Genomic DNA, 19,397 nt, shown 5'->3' with positions numbered 1-19,397 from the left:
CCCAGGTTACATGCCCACCTCAGCTTCTGCATTAACACCCCTGCAATCCTGAAATGGCTGTTATAGTGACCATTTGGGGCAGCATTCTTGAAAATTACATGGTTATTGCAGTGTAATTAGGCATCGGGTCAAAATAAGCAATTAAAAGAGTCCTCAGCTATGCAGCTATGGATAATGGCATTCCATTGCATTTCTTCCAGTTGAACATCATCACGCAGACGATAAGCAGGAGCGACTCCACAACAGGCAGGTCTCGTGCTGATGTTTCACATAGGGAGGAGGTTCACCCAATGAATATATGGTCTTGGATATTACTTTTTAATGCAGTCATGGATTACTCAGCATATTTTTAGGCCACAGAGTCTTCAGGAGGTTCAGATACCCGCAAGGTCTTTTCAGCAGCTCATCTGTGTAGTGCTGGGTTCAGGGTTAGCCAAAACAGAAATCGTGGCCAGAGAGGGGAGAGGAGCCCCAGTGTTGTTGCTGACCTCCTGAAGGTAATGCGCAGCTCTCCAAGGCATTCTTCCAGATCAGTGCTAAACCACTATTTTAGCTTCTGAATGCAACACAACTAGGGAACTGTAGATTCTTCTAGGAGAGTGTGGGAGCTCCATGCTAAAGGTGGAGGGCTACAGCTCTGATCCCGGTATTAAATTTTTATGCTGGTACATGTCTGGTTTGTACCATGACATTGTTGACCTTGTTTCCTGGAGACAAGCGCAGAAATGCCACCTGTGTCCAAACATTTTTAGGTATTTATTTTCCCTGAGCGTGAAAATTGGAAGGCTCCTTGGTCTAGTCTGTTACTTCATGAACACCACGGGGATCTGCAGCCAAGTGTAAAGGGAAAGAGAGACCGTTTCCTCCTGTCTATGGTTTTATATAGCGTCTACCTGTGAAAACAAGAAGCAAACAAGATGACCCTTGCTTTATCTGCTTATGTAAGTCATTTTGCCTGAGGTCTAAGCACTGTGGGATGGTTAATGTAAACTTGCTCGTGCGTCAAATAGCAGTGATTTACCTCTGGACTGTGTGCTTTTATTATTAATATCTTTAATTATTTCCAAAAATACTCCTTAATTAAAAACTACAGATATGAAGCTTGGAAGGAATGTGGCCAGGACATTCTTGGACTATTACAGGCTGAACTCCTTGGTGGAAAGACCACTGGCAGCAACTCCTAAAACTCGGTAGGTCAGAAAGCATTTTCTTTTGCTTTAGTGGAGCTGCTTCTTTAATACCTTTCATGACTAAACTTCAGTGCTCCTTCATTATGGCTTTATAATAAGCATGCCAGTCTAACTGTGCTTATTTTATTGAAATTCCATTCGGAAATAAAGCATTTATGATCAGGAAAGATACCTGGTTTATGCCTGAAAAAAGTATTCAGGGGATTTGGGAGATATCAATATCTTTCCTGAATTCTGTCTGCTGTACACCAATCTCACACCAGTATCTTTAATGGACTTACCCTTCGTTTATCTCCCAAGAGTGAGAGAAGAATCAGACTCTCTTTATTTTGAAAAGTTTTAGTTCTGGAAGGAAAAACTTTTTCAGTGCTTCAGGAGATTATTGGCAAGCCTGTGCTGAAGGCAGTATTCTTCATTTCACTTTGGACCTGCGCTGACAGCTGGATGGCAGGCTTCTTCTGCAGTTAGGACCAGGTTTACCCCTCATTGTGAATCCCTAATCCAGCTTTTCAGCCAGTGTAGGCTGTTTGTCCAAAAGTGTCTCTTTTTTTGGACATGAAGTAAGGCCACTAGAGAAGCAAGGCACACAGGTATGAAGAGAGGGTTTGAAACGCCCGAGCTCTATTCTCTGCAGTGCTGCTGGCTCTCTGCGTGATGTTGGACCACTGATGTCCTTTCAGTGTCTGACCTTGCATGAACAGCGGTGGCAATACTGATTGAGAATTGCTATTATTTGAATAGACGAAGCTGGGTAATAATGTGAGAAGATGAGCTGAACAGGAACCAGAGCTCCTGTTGTATGGAAAACACCATGTTCAAAATTTGTTTCTGTTCAGAGGACAGAGCGTTTTTACCTCCAAACTCAAAATTTCCAATTAAGTCCATTTAGATCAATTGGAAAGTTTGGAATTGTTTGTTTTAATACACAGCCAAGCATAATTTATACTTACAATGGAAAATCCAGTTCCAAATGGAATTGTTCCTCTCCAGCAAGGAATGCAGATGACCCTTGAATATCACTCCCTTCTTTTCCCTTCTTTTTCCCCTTAAAAAAATACCTGTGAGAACAGTTGCTTGTTTACAGAGAAGCACTTTCCTACTGAAGACTTTCCACTGATGCATAAGATGGATGTTACAATTATCAGCTCAGGCCACAGAGCAATTGCTGGAATTGCTTCAGCAGACTTTAAAAATCCTTTTGGTGCAGCCATTCTGGCAGTTCCTTATGCATACAGTCCGAGCCAGCTTGACTGCATTAGGTGTTTAAAGGCCCTACTTTGGGTCCCTCTTCCATTCTGTGTTCGTGATCTCGACACAACAGTTTAGGCTGGCTCAAGGAGGATTGTCAGCGCTGCAGCTTTGAATGCTCTTATCTGCAGAGACCTGCAGGGTTAGCAGAGAAAAGCATCCAGCATCTTCCTTTCCTCTGGAAATTGAATGTATCATTTCTTTCAGATTCCCAGGGGCCGCAACCTCCAAGGCTAAAAACCCACAACTATTACTGAACCTAATTACCACCTGACAGCAAAGTGCTTTTCCGTAGCATCATTCAGTTACCTCATCAAAAAGAATGTTTGTTTGCCTTCTTCATTTTAAATTAAAGAACCACTGACGGTGGTAACTGAAGCATTTTAATCTCATCAAATATCCATGTCCATCTCTATAGAGACAGCCATGCCAGCAGGGAAAGATACACATCTATAATCGAGTCGAACAGAGCAGATTTCTCTTCTCCCCCCACCAGAATCTAATGGGGTGAGGGATCTTTTGTTTGGGGGGTTCTACCTCACGTTAAAATGCTAAATACTGTAAATGTTCAGCCTAAAGCCAACAGATGTTTTAGGAATAGATTTTGAAAATTCATGTTGTTAATTTCCTGATAGCTTTCAAATGCTGGTCTTCCTTGTAAGTAGACAAATGCCTTCTATTTGTCTTGTGGGTCTTGTCACCTGACATTTGATCAGAGCCTGTGTATGTTATTAAAAGTACATCAACGAAATGAAATCTTTTTTGAAGCTGTCATGTTAACTGCAAACCTGTGCACAAGAAAACCTTGCAAACTGCTGGGGAGGAGGAGGAAGATAGCTGTAGTTTTAAATCTGCCTTGGCTGGGCAGTGGCATTAGGAAAGGACTAGAATATATAAAATGATACTAAATATCTCTGTAATCAGGACTAATTATATGGTATGGTTATTAGCTTGAAACTGGACATGTTGTGACCACAGTTTATGAAAATATATTAAAACATTACCAGATTCCACATACTCATTGAAAGAAAGCTTCAGAGTTAATAAACGTGTAAGAGACAACTAATTGGCTGCTTTGTCCTAGTCTACTGCAGGCAGAATGATTTCTGTTTGAGGGAATTAATGCAGCCAAATGTGTTATAACGATAGCCCTGGAAATAACAGCAACCTGAATCACTTCCAGAGTACCTCTTGACTGAAAGACCTTAAAGAAGAAAATGTTTACTTTGTTATCACCGTGGTGTGCAGAAGGAAACTGAGGCACAGAAAGGAAGGGATGGTCCTGCAAATTGGTGCAAGTATTTGCTAGTGCCCAGATTCAGGCACCTTTAGCCCTGACAACAGCTATACTAGAGAACAGACAACACAGGCAATTCAGTGAGAACTGAATTAGGATCATCTGGAGCAAGAGACAAGAACAGCAGCTCTGGTTACAGGGCGAGAACTGACAGTGGGGCCAAGCACTTGTGAAGCTTATTCCAAGATGGAAAGAGGAATAGCTGTATCTTTATAAGGCGTTTATGTGCATGTAAGTGAATCCAACTGGTTGGATCTACAGTTGAACCTGTGGTATCCCCAGTGTATCCCACAGTCCTGCTCTTTCAAGGACCCTGTGATCCTAAATGAACACTTAGTTCAGAAAGATAATGTCCATTGTTACCAGCAAGCTAAGCAATTATTTTCCTGAAGGTGATATGTCTGCAGCAAGATGGGAAAGCATCGATGGCTCAGCTGGGGAGGACAGGAAGATTAGAATATTTTCATATGTGAGCTAATGAATTAAAAGCCTTGCTGAAAACGCTGGACACTTTCTGGAGTGATAAACCGATAGGCCCATAAATTTCTAAGCGTGAGACTTCTATGCTGCGTACAGAAGCTGCTGGAGAACAGAGTGCTGCCACTTCAGTGTGCTTCAGAAAGGCTCAGGAAAGTCCACCGGCACACAAAGACATCTCTTCAAGGTTGGGTTAAGTGGGGACAGAGCAGGAGAGCACAGCTGTCTGGTTGGCAATGGAAGTTCATGCCCTTCCTCTCCTCTTCTTGCAGTGCTGTTTTATGCTGCTCAGTGGCTAGCAAATTCTGCTCCTGCTGCACTCACTGGGAGGAATTTGAGTGGGATTCCCTGTATTGCTGTCAGAGAAACAAGCAGCTCTTTCTCTTGCTGTGTCTCTGTCCTGGGCACACTTCTCTACTTGTGCCAGAGTAAGAGTTAGCACTGGTTGTGTTGAAAGCAAAAAATTTCCTCCATTGAAATCTGTGGTATAAAAGGCAACATTTTTGTAGGAGATGAAGAGAAAGCAGAGTGCGTCTGTTAAAAAAAAAGAAAACAGAAATCTTGCCATGCAAAAATTTGCAAATGCAAGTCACCTTGTGCTGCCTTAGGCCTTTGCTCACGCCAACATTGCTCTGTTCTTTCCCTCCTGGCTCATTGACTGTGCAGCAGAGCTGTGCTTCAGCACAGCAGCGTCAGCAAAGTTGCTATTGCCTCTCAAACTGCTGACTCGTTTTTCTGAGAGCTGCTAGTCCCATGTTTCTGATTCTCTGTGTTCACTGAGGTCCAAATTGTGGAAATGCTGAGTGCTTTTGGCTCTCACAAAGGTTAGAGGAGCTGGACTTTGAACAGACACCTCATAATACCCTGAAAAATCCCACCTGGCCAGCAGAATATTTCTGCACCAGGTAAAACCCAGGCCCTCTGCTCATTGGGGTGTAGAAAAAGAAATCCATTCCTATGTGGGAAGCTCTCTGTTGATGTACTGATACTCATGAAGTCCAGGAGAAGAGGAATATCTCTGTCTAAGAGCAGGGAACTTGATGGCATGCAGCAAATAATGCCTGGAGTTACTGAACAACAAAAAAAGAAGAAAATATTGACTGACCCTTTTTTAATTGCTGTTTGTTTGTTGTGCCCTGAATGAAGCAGAAGTCTTGTTGAAGAAAAAGTAGGCTGTGATGAGGTAATTAAAGACTGCATCAGAAGGCATATCCGCCAGGAGGCTGAATTAAAATTGCTCTGACAGCCTTTATTCCGGTAATTCCTCCTCTTGCTGCTTGACTTTGCAGCCTTAATGATGATGTATAAGTTCACAGCTGTGTATCCAACTGGATGGATTGGCCCATGGGACTGCCCCGTCATCCTCAGGTGATGGGAACCATCATCTGCATCACAGTGGGTGGAGATGGAGAATGTCTTCTCCTGTATGGGCACAGTCTGATAAAGAGACACAGGACAATTCAGTCATTCAAATGCTGAGCCCCATCTGATATTAAGAGATGTTCAGTGGTTGTGTGGGCCTTCAGGCTCTGACTGATGCCATCCTGGGGATTTGCTGCTTTCTGGCACATGTGTGGGAGTCCTTCTGTCCCATGGGATCTGGGATGTTCTTCCCGTCCACTCGTGCTGTCTTTCAGAAAAACTTTTAAGATCTGCCTTCAGGATTTTTGAGATTTTACCTGCATCTGTCGGTGCTTTCTTTGACCTGGCCATGTCTGAAATGAGAGCTGGGAGTGAAGCCACCTGTCTGCTTTACGTAGATGGCTGCTTCTTGTCATTCTCTTGGGGCCCTGTTTGCTGTCACCACAGCTCACTTCCCCCAAACTTAAAATGCTGTCTTGTCATCTTCTCCCCCCACCATTTTTCAGTGGGGGAGCAGTCTTTAGGGAAAAACAAAAAAAGAAAAGAAAAAAAAAGTGCATGTCCTAGCAAGAATTATAAATTTTGTCAGAGCAGCAGTGCTCTAGATGATACGTGATCTGAAGCACTCCTAAACATTAGCAGGTCTGGACATTTTCCTTGCCCACACAGGATGCACGCAGGCTTCTCACCTCCCTGGGCTACTTATATCACCCCATTTCAGACTCAGGGTACTGGCAATGGCTCTTGAATAGTGCTGATACAGTCCCTTCCTCCAGTGTTGCTCCAGAGGAAGATCAGCAAAACTACATACTTACCATTTGTAGAGAACGGAGGAAATGAAGAAAGAAAAAAAGAATCAGCTGCAGAACCTTCCATCACCAGCCTGGCTAAGAGAGAGGACTGCAGCCTATCTTGGGCATTTCGCCTGGACCTGACCAATGGGTGCCCCACACCCATTGTCACTTTTGTAGCAACAGGTTGCACCAGTCTGAATTTAAGAATCTTTCCTGTGCCCCTGGAAGGGCTGTTTGGGGCTGTAGCGATACGCAATCCTACCAGCTAGGACAGAAATGCTTTGGGAGCCTGCAGGACATCTTACCACTTCCCTTCCTGTTCAAACAGTGAAAAACTCATACCAGTGTCTAAATAAAGCTCCACTTTATCCTCCCACATTGGCCAGTGCCAATTTCCTTTAAAAGGAAATAAAAATAAAAACCTGGTAAGGAGTCAAACAACTTCAATCTGATTTCCAGGGTTGTAAATGGGAGCACTACTATGGTTTAAAGGAAAATTATATGTTTTGCCTCAAAAAATAATTTTTATTTTTTCCCCCTTCTCAACTGGTAATTATAATCTGTCAGCTCACTCCCACGCGTGTCTACACGTTTTATGCAACTCTTGATACTTGTAGCTGTCATTAAGGAAAGCTTTTCGGGTTTTAAACTGTGACACATTTGCGTGGGTTCAATAAAAAGGATCCATTTGCAAGTTTTGAGGAGATCTGCCCTGCTCACCAAAACACCCCACTACAACAATTGCCTCCTCCAGCACTTGGGAGGCAGTGTTGGCTGGAAGGACTTCAGCCTGGATTTAGGCATGCACTCTAAAGCACGTGCAAACAGTCAAATGCACCTCAGCACTGGTCCTGCTTTCAGAAATCCCCACGTAAAGAGTGTGTAAAAACACACCACTTCAAGACTGGCCCAGGGAGCCAGCATGCCTGCCTAGCAGGGGAAAGTAATCTGCATTACTGTAGGAAGTAGGCTGGGTCCATGTTAACAATCCCTTTCAAAATGAAGGTGCTGTCAGATGGTTTAATTTAATTTACTCTACCATAATTTACTTTTGGAAATGAGCTAAATGAATGAATTGAATTATGGCTACTTTAACTCTGAAGGAGCATATCCACATAGGAGCTTACTGCGGTTTGACTAATCACCTTCACGGTTTACACCCTAAATGTATTTGGATTAGCTCTCTTGGGCATCCTCATGTAGATACCCCTGGAGACATCCACCTGCTTTTCCCTTCTTTTCCCGGGCTTGCTGCTCTGAAGAAGCTGGGGCTCGGTAAGCAGATTTAAAGCATCTGTGTTTTTTCCAGCCTCACCCCTGTGTGGGCTCTCCTCTTATTTCTAAGGAGCGGGATAGAGCACACCACTGTGAAAGCATAGAGAGTTGCTATGTATTGAATGAGCTGACTTGGGTAATATCTGGTGTATGTAGCACGATAATCCTGACATCATATTTCTAATATGAACAAACTCAAGACACGAAGAGACAATCATTTTTTGCTAGCAATGCATTATTCTCCTGCTGCTTCTCCTTAGAAAAGAGGAGGACAGAGGACAATACAAAACCTTCAGTGGCAAAGGGAGAGACATCTGCTGTCTCGTGAGGGAGACTTTGCAGCTGTAATATGGTACCTTGGTACCACTGCACTGATTCCTGCATTCAGGAAGGTATAGCCTCACAGTAAGGACTTGATGAGATCTCCAGATAGTTCTCATATTATTCTCCATGCACTGAGATAGTGGGATTTGCAAGGCCCAGAAATCATAATCTGCTCTAATAGGTGAGTGGTCACCTCACGTACATGAATTTGTGGTTGCTTTCTGGAAATGGACACTGGTGACCACATACAAAAAAATAAAAAATAAAAAAAAATCAAGCCTTCGGTAATGGCTGAGGATTTCTGACCTTTGCTCTAACACTGTAAATTTGTTTTTATAGCTTCTAATTGCCTTGCTTTGGAGCATGTACATTATCTAACTGCCAGGGCACTGACCGTCATTATCTGCTAGGTCATTTAATTTGTGGTTTTTTACATTTGAAACTTGTCAGACATTCCCAGAAAATACTGCACTCCCCTTGCAGTGTCAAATGTGGGCCTGGTTAATTGTGCATCCCTGAGAGTGAAGCATTTGAAGTAATCAGGCATTGATTGTTAGGCTGCAATGGCGGCCCATCTGCAATGGAAACACATCTCCTTTGAATGGAGGGGAGAGTGTAAAAATTAGATCAGCAGACACACGACAGCAACCAGATTTCGTGGTTTCAGGGATCAGAGGTTAGCCATTTTTCAGTCTTGATGATTCATTTTCAATCCTACTCACGTGGCTTTAATAACCTTATTTTCTCCTCCCTTTGCAGTTTAAATACAGAATTCTCTTCCGCTTTGCCCTTCTCAGTATGCCGGCTGCAAAGTCACTAACATCTATCACTCCCCACATCAATGTGCTTCACCAGTTGGAAACAAATGTCAAGAAAAGTGTGTGTGAAAGAGCCCAAAATGCCACAAGAGCACACGTGTGCTTACAGGCTGTGAGCTCACCTGCGCTGCTCTAGGACAGTGGTGTGTAAACTGCAGCTCATCTAAAACATCAGCCTGGTCTGGAGGTCTGATAATTCATTTTGAGATCCTTAAGATTTCCTAACAATTAAAAATACCAATGAAATTGTTTTAGAGGTGAACATGTGCAGAACATTTGTTGTAGATGTATATAGGGCTTGAATTCCTAAATATGGCTGAGAGAGCTAAAGCAAGCAACGTCTCCATTTTGTAGAACATGAAAAAAAGCCTCTCTGGAAACACCAAGATGCCAGACCTCCATGTGAATTATGCTCCTGCTGTGTTTAAAAAGAAGCAGTTTTGCTGTTGAAATCAGAGGTTGGCATTTTTTCCCATGGGTTCCGTAACTCAAAATTATGTTGAGATCACGCATGTACTGAAGGTTTTTTTTAGCACCAAAGGTGAATGTATTCAGATTATTCAAGTGGTGATTTTTTGTATGTACAATTAGTTGACTGAGAGATGCGGTATAAATTTGGTATTGTAATTGCTATGCCTCTGAGATTTGCAAACCAGTTTGCATGGCTGCAAGATTAACTGTTGTATGTGCGATGAGCACGCAGCAGGGCTGCAATTTGATCACAACTGTCTATCAATTGGCTGTACGGCCAAAAATCACTTTCTCACAAGAATCGGGTGTGAACTGAGTGCTTGATATCTGTGGTGCTTCAGCTCAACTAATGCTTGGATAGCTGCTAAAAAAGGGCAGTGAATAAAGATCCTACTGTAAGTGCTGTTGGTTAATCGGGGTTTGCTTTTCAGGTGTTATGCAGATGCAAAAATACTCTTTGCATGTTTCATATGTTGCTTTCTTCTCCTACAAAGAGCAGACAGCCCAGTTTGCCTTTCTGGGAAGGAGGTTGCCACTGCTGGGGTAAGCCCTGCCTGTTCAGTGCTGGGCATGGGCAGGCTGTCAGCAGTAACGGGGGCAGCCCAAGGGCAGGGATGGCTTGACTGACGTGCCTCCCTGTGTTTTGTGTGATTCGGTCCACAGCTGCTGCTGTGTTTGGGTCTCCAGCATTGTCTAGGAACTTGTCAATGTAATTATACACAGAACCAGAGAAAGCACTTGTTCTCACTTCTGTGTGCCTCTCAGGTCTCCCTCACAGGGTCCTAATTTATTTATTTTTGTCTCTGTGTTTTTCTCTTCAAAATACGTAGGTTGGTTGCATTGTGGAGAGGCAGTAGGTGCTGAACTGGTGGCAGTTGCGATGGCAATGGGGAGAGGAGGGCTGGGGCAGTGAAGCTCCCTCAGCCAGGAGTTGACTCAATAGGTCTTGTGGATTCCTACCAACTCAGGATGTTCTGTGATTCCATGACTCCGTCATGGTGTCCTAAGGCAAAGATTCCTGCTCCAGCACAGCCCCAGCACAGCGGGCTACAGGGATGTGGGACCTGTGGCCCTTCATGTTCAGCCTCCCATCGTAGCTATATCTCAGGGTACAAAGATGTGAGGATTGGTTCCTAGGTTTGGCTCTGCCCAGCAGCTAGATGGACAGACAGACAGGCTGAGACTGTTTGTGCCTGTCATGCACAACACAATGACAACACATGACACACAACTGTCAGGAGCCAGAGGGTGGTAGAAGTGCTGGGCTGTGAATTGGGTGGGTTTAATTAAGGTTTTTAAGCAAAGAGGCTGTGTAAGTAAACAGAACAGAAATGTTGAAGAATTAACAGATAATAAAGGCTAGAGATTTACTTTTCCTTAAAGCAGCAAACATCCAGGATGCACACTGTAAACACACACCCGGCAGCATTTTGCCTGGGAAGCGCACAGTGAGAGCAGAACCGCATGAAGCAGCTCTGCTATCTAGGATAGGCTGTGGGAAGCCAGAGGGCTGGTGCTGCCATGCCAGGCTGTGATGAGCTCACTGGTTAGCCTGTGAACTCCTGGGGCATCACTGAAAGAGGGCTTTATATTTTGTATAATTCTCCTCATCGGAGGTCAGCAGTTGAACCCCAACTGCTTTGCAAGGCCTGCAGCCCAAAGGGTGCTGAAAGGGTCAGGCCATAAACAACAGTGACAAGTAAAGTTCTGCATTATCATTAAATATTTGGAGTTAATGGAAGTGCTGGAATCACTGGCATCACATGCCATGTGATGGGTGCTCCCCAGCCACATGGGCAGAATTTGGCCATGGCTGTGAGCCTTCTTCATAGCGGGGGCAATGAAGAAGTGAGCTGACCTGGGAACCAGCTATCCTGGAAGCAGTATCTGTCCCAGAAGGAAATATTCACGGTGACATGATTGCTGATAATGGGGAGAAATGATGTGAAATGTTTCAGAAGTGCGGTGAGGAGAAAACAGCTGTAAGTGCATTGGCCTGAAGGGAAACAGGGCTTTCTCTTGGAGAGTTCAGAGATAGTGCAGAGTGTCTTCTGGAAGGACTAACCCTTCTCTGACCAGAGGAGCAGGGCACCAGCTCTAATTTCTCTTAACCACCTCTAATTTCTCTTGAGCAGCCATAGCCTCCCTTGCAGATGCACTTCCCTGTGAGACTGCAAATGCATCTCCTCAGAGCTCAGCCACCCAGGGTTTGCTTACCTGCTGTAGGAAAACCACAGCATTCATAACACCTCTCCTCTTTCTCTTCTTTTGGCAGGAAGGAAAAGCTGCCAGTCTTTAAATGCACCTCCCAGCAGGGCCAGGGGTCCAGCCATGCTGACAGCAAGCCAGAGAAGAGAAGCCAGACACACCTGAAGGACCAGTCTCTCTCTGCACGATGAGAGGAGAAGAGAGGAGAGGAGGGCTGGATTGTGTGGCGAGGTGGAGGAGTGCAGCTGGAGCTGGAACTGCTGATATTTCTCTTTTTTTTTTTTCCCAGATAAGTATTTCTAAGATAACAAATAGTCCAAAGGGAAACGAAGGAGAGGGAAATTAGCTAGAAATTTTACCATTGATTCTTTTTTATTTATAGACGGTAAATCAATTTCAAGCCTTTTTCTTTTTCTTTTTTTTTTTAGCTCTCATCTCTGGGAAAAAAAAGAAAGGAAAGAAAAAAAAAAGTGTGACCCAATAGATCTAGAGAAATCATTTGCAGTGGCTGAAAAGCTATTTGTTAAAATGAGAAAGCCTCCCCTTCCTCCACCAGCCCCTCTCTCCCCCTCTCTTTTAAGGGGTAATCCATACAATGAGCAAATGAGGGAGTCCTGGCTCCCCTGCTTCACCATGTGATGTCTCCCCATTTAGTGTCAGGCTCAGAAGCTTTTATGCCAATTGCATGTGCTAGCCCAGTTAGCTTGCATTATGAGAGCCTGATAAATAGCTTCTGGGAGTCAGGCAGGTGCTCCTCAGTGTGCCGTTTATCATCTGCTGCATGGTTAGGCTTTTGCTCTTCTATCAGATCATTTGAGGAAAGTGGGCATATGAGAAATGCTAGTGGTGTCACCTGTCAGGTGCAGGCACGAAACTCACTGCAAGTCCTGTCTAACAGGCAGAAACCATGTTCCTCCAGCAGTAGCTGGTAGGAGTCTGGGAAGAGTGGAAGTGGGCTTCCAAAAGATTTATGACTGAGGCGGTGTCAGCGAGGGGTAGCGCTGAAAAAGAAGGTGCTGAGACCCAGTGGATAGAAAGGGAAAGGATGAACCAGAATGAGGTTGAAGGGAGATATGTGAAACAAGAATGAATGAGCTTCCCTTGTTGTCAGGTGGTCCCGAAGAAGTAGCTGTCCCAGACACTCTGTAGTAAAGGATGTGAGGTTGGTTGCTCCTCTTCTCTAAGCCAGGACATGACCCTTGCAGTCTAGAAACAGGGTCAGGCTCAGCTGGGTAGTCATGCTGGGCTGGATAGAGAAGAAAGCATCCTGGGCAAAAATGAAGAGATATGAGGAAAAACTGGAAATTATAGGCAATGGACCTTCCAGGATATTTAAATTTACTGTCCCTAGTGAAAATATTCCCTGTATCTTCAGCAGGAGAACTGGCTGCAGGGCCTGAGCATTACCAACACTAAACCAACGTATGATCCTACAAAGAACTACCAGAAAGCAACCTGAGTTGTGTTTATGCAGCCAGGAAACCAGTAGTCCCTCATGTGCTCATCTGTCTTTGAATACTCTATCTGGCCCAGTGTCATTTTGGTTGTAAGGGAACTCTGCATAAGGTCCTTTGGGGCCTCTGCCATACAAGCTAACACAAAGCAAGCAGGGTCAAGGTCTGCATTCTGTGTCTCAGGACCTCACAGACTCTTCTGTAGTCCTATTGCACCACCCAGACAGCCCTCGTAGGAGCCACTGGCACATGGTTTCTATCTGATTAGCATGACTGCAGTCGGAATGAGTGAGCAGGTACAATTCAGGAGAAAAAATAAAATAAAAAAAAGGGCTTTGCATGCCTCTGAAAAAGGGCAAACTACTCAGGATCTGACAAAACTTGAGCTGATTGTGTCTATGTATTAGTCAGCTGCTTGCTGAGCTTTCATTAGTCCATTAGTTAGTTAGTTTGTCTCTGAAAAGGGTAACTTGGCTAAAATGAGATACCCAACTGGAAGGAGAATGGTTTAAAATACCGAGCAAATGTGATGTTGTCAGTCTTTCAAGGTGAGGAGGTTAAACTGTGAGCATTTTAGGGAGAATAAAATGCCCTCGTATGATGAATTCCAAGGCATCCAAAAGGCATAGTGCTGGCTCTCTGTCTCCTAGAGCAGAGTAATGAATAGCTGTGACAGTGTGATAATTAAAATGACCTCTTGGAGATATGGATTAGAAGGTGTGCAGAGGGGGGATAAGTTCTTTGAATTAATCTACTGTTAATTTATGACTATCATTGGGTTTTATAGGGTTTTAGTGGAAGACTTTCAAAGTTGGTTTACTGGGAGGAAAATGTTCCTTTTGCATATTCAGTGGGAAAATATTTGCAGAATTCCTTGTTATTTATTTTTGAATGGTTCTATTTATATACGTATGCATATATATAATAAGAGAGTTTCAGATATTTGCTTAGCTGCTAAAGGATTTGCTCAAGAAATATGAATAAAGTGATAAAAGTAGCTGTGGAATGTGCGTGTTGTTTCATTTTCAGATTCCGTCTTCCCCGAAGGCTCCCAGAGTCACTTTGAGACCAAGAAGTGGACAAACTGGTTCTGGGAAGCCCTTGGGCTGCCCTGAAATCAGCTGTCAGAGATTCCTTTGACTTGTAAGAGATTCATCTGACTTGTAAAAGTCAGCCTTTTAAGTTCAGATTTAATAACTGGATTTTCCTGAAATCGCTGTTTCTACTTCTTGTTTTCTGTCATCCACATCTGCCCAGAGCCTGCAGTTTTCAACTCCGTGAAGACCTAATGTAGAATCCTCATCTCTGCCAGAGCGGTATCCTTTCTGCTGAGATATCCCAAGCTTTAGTCGGATAGAAAGGACAGATTGGAGATAGTTACCCATATGGGAAATGATGACATCCCATTTGTCAGCTCCCATGGTAACCTTCCCATCCCCTCCACCTGCCTAGCAATACCATAACATCCAAACATAAGGTTATCTGCCAAGAGCATCTGCCTTGCTCTTCAGTCAGGCAGCATGCCCATTCTGGAGCCCACCCTCTCCATCCTCGTTCCAGCACTTTGTGTTCAGATTCTTTGCTCTCACATTTCATTTCTGTCTCAGTTTGTCTCCTACATCTTCTGTTCCACTAATTGCTGCCCCCACCCATCTTTCCACTTTGAGATCTCTATAATGTTGCCTCTGAACCCCTTAGGCAGAGCAAATCTGTAGTGCTTTCTCCAGAGACCCGCATCTGCTTTCATGGTTCACCAATAAACCGCTACTTGAAAGATCTCCTTGGCCTTCTGGGGCAGAGCTTGAGCCCTTCTGCTGGTTCTCTGCTAGCTTACAATTTGATGTGGCACTGTATGTGACCATTTCACAAGGGTCTGGGAAGATCGTCATGGGAGCTGCTCCCAGTCTCTAGTTCAGCTTTCCCCATTTGAGCACTGAGGTCCTTTTCTTCCATCTGAGCAGGCAAATCCCACTTCATAGCCTGTTTCTGGCCAGCCAGCTGCTGTGGTTTGAGCCCCTTCTTCCTGAGAAGTAGATCTGTGTCTCAGCCGTAAGGTACACTCAACAAGTAATTCCTTCCTGTTCTTGTGTGTAAGGTCCAAGGTAAGGTAACAGCAGGTATTCTGAAAGGTTCAGAAGACAATGCAAGGCCCAAATTGTGTGTCTGACAGGACATAAATAAATTTTCTTTTGGGAACAGATGCATGTATTTATCTGAGCCCGAGTGGGGGGCTCTCCTTGTGGGGAGCCTGGAGCCCACTGCATTGTCCTGCCTGCCCCTGCTCTCTGCCTTGGGAGTAGGTGGGCACTCCCTTGGAGGAGTAGCAATGACTTTACCTTGCTTTGCCCAGGACCGGCTCATGAATATTAAAATACTGAAATTAACTTGTTTTCTGTGCATTCTGCTCTCCTGACAAGAAAATCCTGCTAGAAACCCCTGCACAGGCAGTCTAACTGTGTTGAATTGGACCCTCGCTGTGAGGGGATTATATATTCTGATTGGGGCTGAGTTTGCAATTATTTTCTCTGCCACACCAAAGACCTTTACTGCTGAGCTACAAACCAGTTATAGGAACATGAAATGCTTTGACTTCTTCACTAGGGAAACATTAATCCAATCACAGGTTATGTCCATTACAGACTATGGCAATATTGTATACAGGAATTCCCAGGAGAAGATTCTACAAAAATTGGAATCTCTCTATAACCATGTTATGAGATTTACTGGTGTGGATAAAATGGGCAGAGTTAAAATTACCAGCCTGGCTATCTCTAAAAGACAGGTGAAGTCTGCTGGCTATCATTGCTTCATAATATTACAAATGGAAAAGCCCTGAAGTAATTGAATAACACATCTGCAGAAAAAAAGCTTGTGAACTGTTATAACCTAAAGATAGACTGCAAGGAAACAATGTGCATACAGCACCCGCTTAAAAGAAGAAAGATGCTTTCCTTACCTGGTGCAGGAAGATACCGCAAATGTAGATGCAGGTTCTCTCTGCCTCCTATATTAAATGTGTGTGTGCTTTATATGTGTATGTATGTCTATCTCTTTTCACATAAAATAAGTTAAAGCAGTTCTCTCCGCAGCCTGAAGCGTGGTGCTGGATGGTGACAATTCATAAGCAGAGCTCGCTGCATTGTTTTGTACCAGAGGTTGTTAAAAACATTTGACACGGTTGGCAAAAGAGCTGATTTTTGTCCCCTGCACATCTCTCTGTCCGTGCAGTGAAAAAGATTTCAAAGCACTTTGTAACGATGGTTTTCCTTGTGTGCTTTTGTATCAGTGTTCTGTGGGCCATAGTGCCAGTGTAACAGTAGGGAGCAACTTCATGGGGTCTGTGCAAGTCCAGGGCTAGCAGGACAATGTGTGCTGACACAGCTGCTGCTCTATGGTTAGATGCAATCTTTTTGTGTAAGCACACCCTGTTTGCACCCTTTGGAAGAGGACAATGGCCCACAGCCTGCTGACTTGCTCGCTATCTCCATGTAAATGCAACCGGATCGTCTTCAGGCATGGAGGAAGTAGAAGGCTTCCTGGAGCCACAGGTCCCAGCACAGCTGGCCATCATCTGTTCTGTTCTCTGGAGGTAAGTGCATGTCTGAGGGGCCTCAGATCAACTCAGACATGCTGTGTCTTGCTGTGGTTCTGGTGGGGCCTAGAGGAGCACCTCTCATTACTCATGTTCTTCCCCATCTGGTAGCTCAGAGTGGAGATCCAATGGCATCCGTGGGAGCTGTGCTACAGCACTGTGGCAGTCAGAGGCTGTCATAGCCAGGGACTGTGATTTATTTCCCATTTCATGCAGGCTAGCGTGCACAGTACATACTATTTTGGGAGAGTGAGTCTGGAGGGGTTTAAATCCTCCTGTGAAAGAAACACAAGGGAGGCTGAGCTCATGGGCATTGGGTAGCAAGGCACACACAAGAAAACTTTGAAATCAGAGCCCCTCTCCACCTTTTTTTTCATTAAAAAAGCTGTGTGTCATTGAAATATTTCAGACTTACAAAATATAAGACATTCAAGCAAGGCTTGAATGTCTGAAAGCAGTGGGAACAGAAACCATCCTGCTCTAACTTTACCTGCAGTACCAATCACCTGGGTATACAAAGGAAGATTTTCTTTCCAGCTAAGTGTCTGAAAGAACAATGAAGTGCTAGAGCAAGTTTTGCCATTGGGGAAGAAGTCTGCAATCCACCATTGCATAGACAAAATTATACTGAGTCTGAAAAGTCCCCTGTCCATTTTGCACCTTTACAGCTCTAAAGTACACTTGGTACTTTAAGCCTGAACAATTGCTGAGCATTTGTACCCATCTCCCTTTGGTTAAAGGTGAAGGTGGGGGATTTTTTTTAGTTTCACTCCCAGTCCATATCACATACTATTCCCATCAAGCGGATTTTTTCTGCTGCCACCATGCCTCATTTTAAGGAAGGATAAAGGAATTACTATAGGAGGAATTTTTTTTAGGTGCCATGTTGCCCATGTTATGTGATACATTTCTGAGATGTCCCATATTGAGCTGTGCTGCAGGAAATTATGAGGCTGCTTGCTTTTGTTTGCAGTGCTGAATGCAGGGCCTGCAAGGAAACTGGCACAGCTAGTGGGGAGGTTATTTTGTGGCAATACATATTGTACTTAGCACTTTCATTTCTTCCTCCCCTAAGGGAGATTCCTTTCCCTCTTGGTTGGTCACAGCCCTGTCACACTCCCAAAGAGTTTGAGAAGCTGATTCTGAGTCACAGGGTGGAAAATATATAGCATGTCCAGGGAGATTTGACTAAGAAGTAGGAGGAAGAGAAGGGACCAAAAAGCGACACTGCATGTGTCCCAGGGCAGTGCTGGCATGGGTAAGTGCTAATTAATAAATGCACATAGAACAAAATCCTTTCTCATTGTGAGCTCTCTGGGTGAAAAGTTATTGGTAAATTAATAAAAATACAAACATTAATGATACAAGCATTTGTATTAGCAATGGTATGGACTAGCCCACTGTTTCTGCACTTGAGAAGCTCAAGCACATCCAATGCAGTCTTCACTCTGTTAGAACACCTTCTAGTGCTGCCGAGCTGCCCATCATGCTTCAGGCAATTCCAATCATGGCTGGGCCAGTTCTGGCATCAGAAAACAAGTCCTGTCCCAAACCAGGCTGCAGGGCAAATAATTCATCAGCACGACTGCAGTATGCCAGTGCAAAATCACAGGAGAAACTATCCCTGTGCACTTTTAAACCATCAAGCTAATAAGTACCCTGGATGATAAGATGTAATCTTTTAAATGCAGTATGGATTTCTTCCCCTGAATTATGCATGATAATATCTTTAGGCATGAGCTTTTTTTTTTGCTTTTTTTTTTTTTTTTTTTCTGAAGGAGCTGTCTTTTGGTAGTGGTGGAAGTAATCACTATGTTTTACAATTAGGGAGGCAGGCCCAGCGAGGGCTCCCTGTTGCTAGACAGTCTCTGCTAACGGCTGGGCCCTAGGACAGTGCCAGAGTATCTCCAGGAGATGTGAGACTGTTAACACAGTGACTGAATGAGCAGATAGGATTCCCAGGAAAGGTAGCCAATTCTCACCTGGGAAGAGATGCACAAGAGGAAAGGGAATGGATTTCTCAGATTTCAGAAGGGATCAGATAAATTCATAGAATCATAGAATTGTTTGAGTTGGAAGGGACCTTTAAAGGTAATCTGTTCCAACTCTCCTGCAATGAACACACACCTACAGCTCCATCAAGGTGCTCAGAGTCCAGTCCAGCCTGACGGTAAATGTCTCCAAGGGCTGTGCATCCACCATTCAGAGCAGATTCTGTTACATACAAACCCCACTTAGGCTTGCTGGGAGCTCATGGGTGTGTGGGACCCACACAATCCACAGGATGCAATGGACACAAATTAAAAGAAACACAACATTCCATTTGAACTTGTGTTTGAACTCTTTTTTTGCCATGCAAGTGGTCACACTCTGGAACAGGCTGCCTGGAGAGGCTGTAGTGCACCCATCTTTGGAGATGTTCAAAACCCAACAGGATACAACCCTGGGCAAAATGTTCCAGGTGATTTAGTATGAGCTTAGCTGTTGAATGAGATCATCTCAGGAACATTTCCAACCTCATCTTTGCTAAGATATTGTTCCTGTTTCTTATACCAGGTCCTGACCACTATACAAGTCGCTGCAGCAAATCATATAATGATATCGAAATCGCCTGCAGCATTTTTCTCTCACTGTTCTGCAGTGTCTACAGAGGTTTGTAGCTCTTCATCCCTTCTTAGCACCTGGGGAAACTGGGACAGCCAGAAAACAAATGATTTGATTAAAGACATTTGGGAAGACAGGGGCAGAGGGACCAAATCTCCAGAGCATCACCTCCCACTCTCAGACCAGCACTACAACTGCAATGCCTGTGCAGTTGTATTTGGTGAGAGGTGCCAGCTGCACCTAGCATCCAGCCACAGCAGATGCTGAAGGTGTGGGATGCAGC

General features: G+C 44.1%; 1 protein-coding gene across 2 annotated transcripts in view; it reads left to right on the top strand.

The window, feature by feature from the left end:
* BEND5 (BEN domain containing 5) overlaps positions 1–13,915 on the top strand; it is an 853,353-nt gene extending 839,438 nt beyond the window's left edge. The window contains exons 12-13 of one of the 2 annotated variants that reach the window (XM_085232376.1): positions 1,094–1,190; positions 11,532–13,915. In XM_085232376.1, coding sequence (XP_085088502.1) covers positions 1,094–1,190; positions 11,532–11,655 — 221 coding nt within the window. In that variant the 3' untranslated portion in view covers positions 11,656–13,915. The remainder of the gene's footprint in view (positions 1–1,093; positions 1,191–11,531) is intronic. The other variant, XM_085232377.1, reaches the window with a different exon arrangement.
* The last annotated feature ends 5,482 nt before the right edge of the window (positions 13,916–19,397 follow it).

This window comes from Meleagris gallopavo, chromosome 10, assembly GCF_905368555.1.
Source record: "Meleagris gallopavo chromosome 10, MGAL_WU_HG_1.1, whole genome shotgun sequence".
NCBI classification, from domain to species: Eukaryota; Metazoa; Chordata; class Aves; order Galliformes; family Phasianidae; genus Meleagris; species Meleagris gallopavo.
Note: the sequence above shows the minus strand (reverse complement) of the source record. Positions and strands in the feature narration are given on the sequence as shown.